Here is an 11,932-nt window from a genome sequence, read left to right as displayed (position 1 = left end):
GCAGAGGTGGGTAACGGTCCGCTTTACTGGATGTGTTTGACATGAGGAGGAGTGTAGCCTCTGTCTTTCCCCCAGCTGCATGTTTTCCTTTACACAGTAGGCTAAAGACTGCAGCCAACGATTAGCTGCTTTACTCCAAGATATTTTATCTGCCATGATAGACCTTCAGAGCTGCAGCTGACAGCTCTGAAGATTTAAAGCACGTATGCCTAAAATATCTGTTATCTGGGACAGGTTAGCAGTGAAGATAACTAACTCTTATTTGGCTGTAATGCATTTATTAATGACAATAAAAGCTGCAGATGGAAAAGTGATGGGTATTGCTGAGCACCTCGGGGATTGAAATGATGTTAGGCTTGTAGGGCAGCAGCATGCTCTGGCTTTTGGAACTTGGGTGCTTCGTTCCAGGCGCCTGTTGCCTGCCAGGTTGCTTTAATCTAGTGTTTGTCCCTCTGCCCCCCAAGTGCAAAAGCAGGGAGGTGCCAGCCGGCTGGTCCCACGTAGTGTGCAGTGAGCCCGTTTGACATGCCCAGCTTCTTTGGCAAGTGTCTGCAGCATGCCCATGCGGTTTTCCTCCACCCAGCGCCCTTCCCAGAGAAGGTTGCAAAATGTGTGTTTACCCGAGGCACGCGACCTGCTCAGCTGCAATTATCTCCTAATCTGCTCCGTCCGAGTTTCTCTGGTCTCTCAGGTAAATACAGATTTAGCTGTTCTTCAAGGCATATTATTTACCTCATTAAGTGTGTATTTTGGCACGTGCGTTATTTACCTGATGGACTAGCGAGTACAAAAGAGCAAGTGCTGCCTGTTGTGCAAACAGCTGCTTTGCTCATGGCGGGTCGTCCTCCAGTTTTGTTTTGGTTTTTTTTTTCTTTCTTTTTTGAGTGGGTTTTGTTATGCAGCAAGGCTAGGATTTACATGGCACATCTACCTTGGGGTGCTTCCTGCTTTCCGATGGGCACAGGAGATGCCGGGTGCCTGCCAGGGGAGGCCAGGCTTAGCTTCAAGCACTGAGAAACTAAACCAGTGCAAAAGGTACAGCCCTCCTCCTGGGGCACAGAGGAAGTCTCTATTCTTGGAGCTGCCAGTGTCTGCTGCTGGTTCTTTGGGGTCGAGCTGATTTTGATGGGTTCATGTCTCATTGTATGAATCACCTGGGGATTACTGGGAGTTGTGCATATGTGTCACTACTATAGGCCTTTCCACAGGCATCGGCAGGTCTTGGGATCCCCGTCTTCCCTGCGTCTTGAAGTAGTTTATGTGGCTTTCTCTAACCCGGGTGAAGATGATTCCCTGTGGGGATGTGTGGTCTGTTGTGTGGAGCAGTACCTCCACTGTCTCGTGGCTCTTCATTTCGAGCTGGTTACAGAGGTTCATTGCAAGTTTTCTGCGACTCTAGGCAATCTCTCAGATGCTCTCCAACGTACCTACCATGGGTTGCTATGTTATTTTGGAGCCCTCTACCAGGGAGCCCAGGCAACACCTCTTGGCGCTGGGTTGGGTTGGAGAGGTGGCAGCAGAAGTCTGGTTATGTGTGCGTGGTTTAGTAACACCAGCTTCTTGTTCTCTTAAGTTTCAGATGCCTCTGGATGTTCAATGATAGCCCTCTTCCATACTGGAGCAGACGGTTCCCCCCAAGCTTACATCCAAGGCTGAGACTTCTGCTCTTCTTCCTCTCGGTTGGCATTCTCAAGAAATCCGGTTCCACCACAAGCAGGAAACTGGCGTCCCACGGCTTCGGCGCTTCCATGGCAGCAATGTCATCCTTCCCCCCACAAAGATATCACTACTTTCTAGTGTTGGATTTTGAGGCCACGTGTGATAAACCACAGCTTCATCCTCAGGTAACCAGCCAGTCGTTTATTCTTCCCCTGCAAGCTGCTGCCTCCACCCTGGGGAAGAAATGTCTCTCCCTGTCCCCACAGAGAGCTCTGAGGTCCATCTCATCTTTCCCAGTTCTGTGCATACCACTGTCCTGCAGTAGCTCCTGTAGACTCAGGTGGTCTCTGAGGGGCAACCCAGAAGGTGTTTCTGCCTCTTGGAGCCTGTGCTGGAAGTGTGAACAAAACCCTGCACCTTGGCCTCCACCAAGGCAGTGAAAATGTGTTTGTCCAAAATGCTTTCCCTTTCTGAGGTTTCCAAATGCTTAGCAAGTCTCTGAGTTGGTGATGGAATGAGCTGGCCCTGGCTGGGAACTTGTGCTGTTAGCGTGCTCAAGATGGCTTTGCCCATGTCTGTAGGGGAAAAAAAACACCCTTTTCTGTAAGGTTGTGAAGGACGTGCTCTGGATGTGAATAAACGCGGTGGTGCTTGATGGACTCGGCAGGGTTTTAAATGCAGCACCTCGACGAGGTGAACTTCCCCTGGCTTATCTCAGTGGAGTCTTAACAGTGAGGTCAGGTGGTGTTTGAGCCATTTGCAAGAGAAGCTTATGGCTACGGTGGGAGTTTGGTTGCCATTCTCAATGCTTCTTCCAGCTCCTCATCCCTTGACACTAGCCTATGATTTGGACCCCTGCATGGGCTCTGTCCAAGAGAGGAGAGCCGGCATGGACTATTGCACCATTAGCAATGTGGGCTCTTCTGTTTCCCCCTCACTTCTATGTAGGAGTCACCAGGTTGATAGCGAGCGGACAGAACTGGTGTTTGAAAACTGCACCGAGATTTTTGGATGCAGGAGTCATGCCTTGAGCAGGTGCAATGCTGACCTCGGCCATCAGTGGTGAGACTCTCCAGTCCTGTGATGCCGCTGGCAGCTTGTGTCCTCTGCACTCAAACTGAGAGTGTTCACGAGGGGTCTTGTTGCTGAGAGCTGTTGTCAGCACCTGGTCCGTTTCCCCGTGTGATTATGGTTTATACTGGGATCTTGCCTCAGGCTATGTGACGTGAGAGGTGGACAGGTCAGTGTTGGGCCAAGCCAGCACCTTCTGTACCATGCCTGGATCAACTTGGGGCTGGCAGTCCCTTGTGTCCGTGAAAACATTTTTCACCTGAAAATTAAAGGAAAATTCCCTCCTGTGCTGTGGGTCCTTTGCGGGAGGGGCTGTGGCTTTTGCATGTTCTTAACTGCCCTCCAAGTGCCATGTCAGGATATTCCTCGCACACCCAGCGGCGGGTGCACGGACCTGTCAAAGCTGTAAATTGGCTCTACCTTGTCCCTTTGGATATGGGCTTGGTCTGTGCACATTTTGATGCAAAACCATGATGCATGTGGAGCTGGTTTACAGCTAGCAGTAAAAGGGAGCATGAGTGGAATATGATTACTCCTGTTTTAAGAAGCTTTGTCCTCAAGTCCTTGCCATGGAAAGTAATGGTCTGGGCTAGTGCAGATCTGCTATATATCTTGCTGGCGAGGTGGAACCTTGAAGGTGGGGATGTTCTTCAGTTTTTTGTTTCTTTAGTCAGCCATGCTCGGGCCTCCTGACATCATGACTTGTGTGGCCAGTGCTGTCCTTCCCCAGAAACAAATTAGCTTGGAAACTAAAGAAAAGACTGGAATTGGCATAGCCAATAAAGCTTAAAGAGAGGGTCCTCGGAAAGATGGTCCTGTAAGAGTAGGATCTTCCTGTTTGGTCTGCTCCGGCCTCCTCTGGTTCTTGACACGCCGGTGCTTGTTTGCTGCTGTTGGCTGTTTGGACTGCCCGTTGGTCTTGATGAGCCAGATGCCTTGAATGTTACCCGTGAAACAGTCAGCTGAGTTGTACTTACAGGAGGGTGTACGAGACAGAAAGCTCGACTTTGGAGTTGTAGACAGAGCACAGGATTAGAAGCCAGGAACAGCCCAGTGAAAATTTTGCCTCTTGCACCCTCTTGAGCAAATCATGTAACTTGTCTGCCTCTGTGTTCTCACCTGTAGAGTGGGGTTGTGGGGGTCCTGGGAATGGGGCTTCAATAGGAAGAGCACTTTGCAGAGGGAGAAGGTGTAGACGTGAAAAGTGGCACTCGGGCTGCTTGCTACAGCTGGAGTTTTTACAGCATGTGCAGCTGCACCAAGTCTCACTGAAATACCCCTTGACTTTCCATGCGCAGGCCCATGTGTGGATTTTTTTGAGCATATTTCTGGGTGGTGTTTTGTTTTTTGCATACTCCCGTATTAAGGCAGAGACTGGCAGCCAGATGGGGAAGTATGAGCAGAAAAGGGGCATATAGAGTGTGTCTTGGAGCCTTTTGACCAGCCAGCTCTCTAAAACTCAGTGTCTGTCTATTGATTCCAGTGGACCTCCTGGCCCCTAACAGCTTGCTTTTATTTTTTAACTTCATTATTCCCTTTCTTCTTCCTTTCCTACCTGCTAAATACCTACAGGCTCAAACCTTTTGTAGCTCTCCCACATGTAGGTGTGTTGTGGGGCTGTGTGTGGCACTTCAGAGACACAAGAGGATATGAGTGCAGTAAGCAGAAGATCTCTCGGTCTTATTCTTCCTTGGCTCATGTGTTGGACACTTTCTTGGAGATTTCAGTCCCTGCAGTGACTCTGTGAGAAATCCACCACGACCAACATCATCTCTCTCTCAGTGTATCTTGTCTTTGGTGTCAGCAGGGTGGACAGAAAAAAATCACTGATTTCCTTTTAACAAAAAAAAAAAAAATCCCCCCCAAAATATGATTTTTTTTAAATTCAATTATTTTTTCTCTTTACCAATAAAAAGATGTAAACATCACACTTTTTAAAAATAAAATTTAAAATGATACCTTATGGTAAAGCCTAAATTTACCATTATATATTAAAATACTTTAAATGAAAAGCCATAGTCAAGTTTGTGTATGTTTGCTTTTGAACTTTACCAGAAGAAGTCAGGTCGCTGAAGGGGGAGTGACTTGCTTATCAGCTGGGATCCGAGTTGGAGTTGCGCAGCTGGCTCTTTGTAATAGCAGCCACTATTTTCTTCTTTTCGGTGGGTAGATCAGTGCTTCCCCGATGCACCGGTGACCCTGCTTCTGGTTGTGAGCTCCATTTCTGCGCTTGAATTTCCATTGGTTTCACAACCCCACCCATCAATGGTGTTATCTCTTTTGGGGTAGTTTTGGAATCACTGGTCTAATTTATTCAAACTTGAGGAACCAATAAGGAATTGTGAGAATCAGCATAACTTATTTCCCCTGTCCAGTCTATAAATAAAAATGAGGTATGAGAGGGTGAGATCTCTTAGTCCCAAAATCTTGAAGGACGTGGCAACCAGACCCAATTAACTCAGTCCAGTTAAGTGTTGTTAATTCTTCCTTCTTTAATAAGTGGCCTCGTTCTGAATGCAAAACGTATTTTGATAATATTTCCTTCTTGGAACATTTTAAAATCTTTTGATATAATTAAAACAATGTTCTAGTGGCTTTTTAATTGAATTTTAGTTTCCATCCAAATTCAGCCTGCTGCAAATCATTTGTCAGAAATTAATAATTTAACAAATAAGAAATGTCCTTCACTACTTTCTAACGTTAAAATATGTAAAAGTTAGGGCTTTGTGTAAATGGTACACATTAAGCTAAATAATTACTCACATGAAGACAGACTGTATATATACACATTTCTCATTAGCAAAAAGTACCACCGAATTGTATCCCCAAACGATGATTTTCTTCCTTTTGTTAAAATAAAAAGTGCAAATGAAAAACAAGGTGAAAATTGATTTGGATCAAAGTTTCCTGCTTGCTCATTTAAATCATGATTAAAATTGGTTTGATTTAAATCAATCCATGTTGAATGTCAGACTTGGATTTCTTCCACCTCGGCCCAGGATGAAAACCTCATTCCACACAACCGCTCCCTCAGGAGAAGGCCTGAGAAAAAGATCAGCTTTACACAGTGCCCTGAAGGTCAACAGAGACTGGCTTTGTCAGTTTGGCAGGCAAGCCAATTCCAGAGCGGTTGCCTCCTCGTTAACAATATCCAGCTCTTCTGCTAGGGATGGTGAGCAAATGTGCAGCCCCCGTCGCCCTCTGTTACTGCAGTGGGAACCGGGGGTTCGGAAGCCCTGGGTTATTCGCACCCAAACCACACAAAGCTTTTTAAGTTGGATGCACCAGCATGGATTGTGCCCTGGAAGTCCGGGCTGGCTGGGGAGAGTCCTCTAAGCACGGCGCACCCCTGTTGTGGAGCCCGTCGGGTAGACACGCAGCTGAGTAGCTTCCAAGTACTCGTGGAGGAGCTCCGTGCAGTCTGTTGCAGTAATCCTAGCCAGAGGCTAGAAACGGAGTACGCTCAATTGGGAGCCTCTGCAACGCCGGCAATCCTGATCAAATGCAGATGGAAAGAGGTTTCATTGGCCCCTACTCTACTACGCTTCTCCGCACAGCAAGCTTTCTCTTCAGCCTGTTTTTATCAATGGCTGCTGTGCTGCCTGCATTCAGGAAGATTTTTTAATTGCTCAAAAGTCAAGGAGTTTGGGCTTGTTTCATGGGGAGACTTTTTAAAACTGCCTTTGCGCAGTTTTGCTCCAATGGGGTATTCATATCGCTTTACCTATCGCCGTGCAACTTAGGTTACACGTGTAGTTTAAACAAAGAGTTTCCAGTTCATCTTATTCCCTTGGTGTTACTACAGGAATGCTCTTAAAGATGCATGCGACGCAGTCGCTCGGAGGCTTTGTCTTTGTTATGGAAGGAGAGGAAAACCCATGCATCGATCATCTCTTTTCACCAACCGCACAGTTTACTTTGTGCACTTTGTTTAACGAAACTAGACTTGCTTTCCCGTCTTTTGTTCTCAGCCTTTTTGAGTTTCCAGAACAGCAGGGGATAGTTCATGTTAAAAAGGTTTTACTTGTTTTCTTTTTTACCCTAAAGATTTTGTAAGAATCCTTTTAAGAAAACAAAGCTTCAGGGCCCCATCACCACTTCTTCTGAACCCTTACATACTCTGCTTTGGGCACGTGTGTAGCTAGAATGCAAAATGCTGCAGAGATGCATCCAACATCGCAGGAACGATGCAGGTCCCTTGGGCTGAGCTTTCCATATAGCATGCGTCTCCCTTGCAATCCTACGGTAACCTTCTCAGCTGCAGTCTCAGAGCTGAGACCTTAATGTGGTCAGTGGCATAGAATGGCCTTCTCCTTAAGAAAGGAAAATAAATTGGAAGAGACGGGAGAAATGCAACCCGAGTTTGAGAACTGGTTTTGCAGGGTACGGAAGGGCAGCTGCAGTCTGGCGCACACAAGATGCTTTCTCCGTGGCAGTCGTTTTACCTTGGAGGCTTCCCCTGTTCCTGTAATAACTAGGCACAACCTTGCTGTGACCCATATGATCTGACGCGGGGTGTTATGGCTGCAGGGTAGGGAATTAGCTGTATTTATTTGTAGCCCAAGCAGCTAGATAGCGTGAGCAGGAATCAAGCCTGGGTCCCCTGCCGAGCACAACCGCTAGACCACCGGGCAGGGGCATCGGATGCATGAAAACGTTCAAAACCATTTCTTCTTTAAGTACTGTATATAAACCTGGCATTATCATAGCAACAAGCCCAGCTTAGGAGGCGCCCAGGTGATCACCTTCCCATGTGCTGACTGGATTCCAGCCTGCGTAGTTCCCAGTTGTTTTTTGGCAGCCTGGTAAGATCATCCCGGGAAAGCAATAGGTCATGCTGCCCCTTTGCCTCCAGCTGATGGAGATCTGTGGGTTGCACCTTGCAGCATGCGCTTGCTCACTTGCCCGATGTGCAGCTAGAGGCAGAGCGCTCAAAAACACGAACCTGGGGAGGGGTCGCAAAGTAAGAGGACTCGGTGCTTACAGCGGAAAAGAGTTGAGCTGCGGTTGCCTTGGGGAGAAAAGATCTGTGGTAGTTGGAGAACACGTGGCCCTGTTGTGCTGATCTCCTCCTCTGACCGTTGTGAGAATAACTCGTGCCACTGCAGTGTTGGCAACCCGGTGCCTTTCTGAAGGGAAGGGAGTAGATAATATTTCAGTGCCGTGTGGCATCGCCTTGAGACTCCAGTCGTGTTCACATCTCCGTGTGCAGGAGCTGTTCAGACCCAGGCCCCCCCATGCTCTTCTGGACTTATTTCAAAAACATGTTTTAAAGATGTGGGCCATTAGTCCCTGCTGAGGACATCTTGTGTCCTTTTCCAGTACAATGCTTTGAAGCCAAACGGTATTTTAAGTTACCTGAGGCCCCCTCCTGCCCCCCGCTCCCACCAAGGAGCATCTGAACAATCAGTAAAGCATGAAGAGCAACCCCAGAGGGGAAGAAATGTCTGACTCGGAAATAACAGCATGGCATTTCTTCAGACTCTCCGGAAAGCACGCTCTGGGACAGGGACCAAGCATGAAAGAGTAAATACCCAGGCGTTAGCAACTTTCCAAGCTGTGTGTCCGAGCCTGCCTTCTGCCCTGCCCAGATCCCCCGGGCAGGCATGGGGCAGCGCTTTGAAAGCAGGACTGGAGCACAGAGCTCTTGGGTCGAAGCGTGGCTCTGAGCGTAGCACAGCTACGCAACCAGTCTGGGCCTCTGCTTTGCCCGCTGTGAAATGGGGATGTTGGCTCAGCGGCCCGTTTCCTTGGGTGTTCATTCTTGTCCGCTTGCAGGTCTCAGTTGAGGCCTCTTCTTTTTTTTCCTCCTCCCTAGCCTGTTATTGCCATGGGATGCAGGGTCTCGTGGTCTTTGGATGAAGGTCTTGTGCGGTGCAAAGTTGTTCCTTTAAATCCAGGGCAAATCTGCCTGGGGTGAAGATTTTCCACTCCCCCCTTTCCCCAGCCCAGAGCACCTGGCATCCTCGCGCCTTCTTCAGCAGCGCCTGCTTTGGTTGTTAGCAGTTTTTCATTTACTCTATTAGGCCCCGTCTGCCAGGCAGAAGCATGCTGTGGCCAAGGGATAGAGTTTGTACGTGCACGCAGGCATGCCCTTCTGCTCCTCCCAGATGTTTCACCAGCCCTTGTGATGTTGGCTCTTTCCTCTACCTGGTGTAATGGCCCAGGAACACCGGACTGTAAAGCAGTGGGAGACTTGTGAGCAGGTGCATATGATCCCTGACCAGGAAAGCCCCCGCTGGGGTTTCAGACTCCGTCAGAGGGAGAGGAGCACCTCGTTGTGTTCTGGAAGAGCGGCGAGATGCGGGGCAGATGTCCCTTCCTCTGTCTGGGTTGTGCGTGTTAAGGAAAGGATGCACCAGAACAGCCCAGCCATTGGCGCACCAGGCTTTGTTCGCTGCCCGCATGCGTCCTTTTTAATGAAGCGACGGCTCTTAGGAGGGAAAGGGCTCGTTTCTAATGGGTGTGGATCCCACATGGGAAGGAGGGGAGCTTTAGGGAGAGCACTGGCTTCTCGCTTTGCTAAGGACGCTGTGTCCTTGCTGTCTTCTGCAAGAAGGAGGCAATGTTTGGGAACCCAAGGAGAGGCTGCTGCAGGGATGCCCACAGGTGCAGGATCCTAGCAGGGCACCAGGCCTTTGGGCCCCTCCAGCCTGGTTCAGACGGCGGAGTTATCAGCCCCGAGCTGAAACTGCAGTTGCGTGCGACTGCGCAGTCGTGGGCACCTTTTGGAGAAGTCGGCGGAGGTGGCTGGTGTCCACATTTCTGCATTTTGTAGGTGGGGGGAGGATCTGTGTTACTCTGGTTGGGGCAGGGAGCGCAGAAGGAGGGAGGGCTCAAGAAGTGGAGGCAGGGGACAGACAGGGGTTTTTGTTTAAAAAAAAAAAAAAATAATAATAAATATATAAAATCTCCAGGTAGGATGGGCAGAGACCAGCTGGTGAGAAAAGAAAGGGAAGTGAACCAGGTGCTGCCTGGGTGCGAGACCTGGTTCTCGCTGTTCCTTGTGTCTGCAGAGAGCAACGTGGGAGCCTTCAGCTGGGTTTTTACAACCAGCCAGGGGATTTGGGTACCCAGTTCTTATCTTTACCAGGGTTGGGCTATCCACTCTCTCCTCTTCCTCCCCTGCCCTCGGCTGTTGTTTTAAATGGGGATTTTGAAAGCAGGTTGCTCCAAATGTGTCTGTCTCAGTGCCCAAGCTCCTGGAAGCATGCATGTAGGTAAGGCTCTTCTTTCACTTAAGGAAAATTTAGTTCCCATCCTTGGGGAAAAACCTGGAAATGAGACTCGTGTGGGATCCCAAGGCTCAGAAACCAGAAAAACAAAGGAGCCTAAACGTTGTCTTTTAAAAACAGTGGCTGGGGCCGGGGGCCTGGGTCACCGTGGCCGGGGGCCTAGGCTAGGTGAGGGCTGGGTCCTAAAGGCACAACCTGGTATTCTGCGATCTGGTCACGGATAGACCATCTTCCTCCCCAGGCCCTTCCCCTGTGCTATTTCCCCCGCTCCCTTTTGTTTTCTGACGCTCTCCAGAGAGCCTCGTGCTTCCTCAACCTGCGTCTAGTCTCCTCTGCCCTTTTCCCTGGGTAGGAGATGTGTTTAAATTAACATAATTGGCAAATCCCTGTGCGTGGTGTCTTCCAGGTAGCCCCGGCAGAAGTAATTTGGTGCTAGCCGCTGCCCCACAGGGCTGTTTAACAGGGTGACTAATAATACACAGGGTAGCATCTCCGGTGGGGCGTGCTGTGGTCCTCTGCGCATATGCACGCTAGTGAGGCGCCCTTCAGAAAGTTCACGGGCCCGTGCTGCATTCCCTTCCCTGCCAGCTCAGGCGGTCTTTCTGGGGCTCGTTTTGGTCCGTTTTATAGGAATTAGGAGCTGGGGAGAAGGCCGATGAGGTCACCTTTCCTAGTGCCCTGGGGGATAGGGCAGGACCGCTCAGCTCGGAAGCAGCTTTAGTTAAAATAATAATTAAAAGGGGAAATAAGGCAAGTCGGCCGGGCTAGCACTGTCCGCGTGCAGCCCCTTTGCTATTTTAATTGCCTTGGAAAAAAGGGAAAAACAAAGCTTTTAAAAGCTCCGATTCTTCCCCCTCTCTTTCCTCCTCCCTCCCCCTCTCTTCCGAAACTTGGAGGCATCAACTCTCATCTGTCAAAGTGTAAATCAGCAATTAAAACACAAACAGCGAAATGCCAAAGATGACCCGAAGCACAAAGCAACTGACAAACAAGTCCGGACAAATCGGCGGATAATTTATAAGCATTGCCCTAAAATCTAATTATTTGGCAATTCGAATTTGCAGCCGGCCAGGGCTGTGCAATAAATTTAACCCGCCATAAATTATTTAGGAGCAGCCAGTGGTGTAAATCAAAAACACGAGTGTTTGTTTAAGAAATAATCTCCTGGTGCAGAAAGCCACTTTTTTTCTTTAAAAGGAGGGGGGGAAAAACCCAGGCCGAAATGAGCTGCTGTTTGAGCCTGCATTCCCTCGGTGGAGACCCAGCGTGCCCCCCCCTCCCCCTTTGCCTTTTGAAGGTGTAAAGCTGCCTTTTGGTGAAAGTTGTGTCTTTTCTGTTATCAGAAAAATCCCTTTCTCTCCGAGGCGGCCGCTTGTGTTTATTGCCTTCTGAGCAGTCGGCTCTGATTTTTCCTGACATCTTTTATCCGTTGTATTTATTAAACTTCTTCAAGGGCGGGGGGGAATAAATTGTTTTCAATGATAGTTTTTAAAGTGAATGGGCAATTGCATCTGCCGCAAATAAATAAATATGGGTTTGAGTGCGTCCTGCCCACTTCTTGCATAGACATTTGGATCAAAGGGGTTGCAAAGCCTGGAAAGTCTCGCTATGTGTTTTTAATCTTTTAATCTAATCACGGTCCTTTCCACAGTTGCAAGAATGCGGTCGGTGGATAGCAGCATAAGTTTGGCTGCTTTGTTTTTAACTCGAGGGATCTCGCTGTTACGGGCAGGCGGCGAGCGAGCTTAGCTGGCTTTTTTCGTTTTTATTATCACTGCGAAAACTAAAACCACCAATTCCCGGTTTCCCCCTTTTCCTGTGTCTTCGGCTTGGTGTTGTAAAGGGAGGTTTTCACTGGGGAGGGTGGGGCAGGAGAAGGCTGGGCTTATAGCACTGAATTCACATGATTTTTTCTAATCCTTCAGAAAAGGAGGTCCTTTGCACCAGCCCTTGTCCTGCAGCCTCCC

The 11,932-nt window shown here is 48.8% G+C and overlaps 1 protein-coding gene across 1 annotated transcript in view; it reads left to right on the top strand.

Annotated features, from left to right (window-relative positions):
- The first annotated feature begins 1,577 nt into the window (after positions 1 to 1,577).
- The window catches only part of ERI3 (ERI1 exoribonuclease family member 3), a 148,596-nt gene continuing 138,241 nt past the window's right edge, over positions 1,578 to 11,932 (top strand). The window contains 2 exon segments of the mRNA XM_059727727.1: positions 1,578 to 1,621; positions 1,624 to 1,844. Coding sequence (XP_059583710.1) covers positions 1,597 to 1,621; positions 1,624 to 1,844 — 246 coding nt within the window. The 5' untranslated portion in view covers positions 1,578 to 1,596.

Source organism: Alligator mississippiensis, chromosome 5 (genome assembly GCF_030867095.1).
Source record: "Alligator mississippiensis isolate rAllMis1 chromosome 5, rAllMis1, whole genome shotgun sequence".
Classification (NCBI taxonomy): Eukaryota; Metazoa; Chordata; order Crocodylia; family Alligatoridae; genus Alligator; species Alligator mississippiensis.
This window is presented reverse-complemented; position numbering and strand designations above follow the sequence as displayed.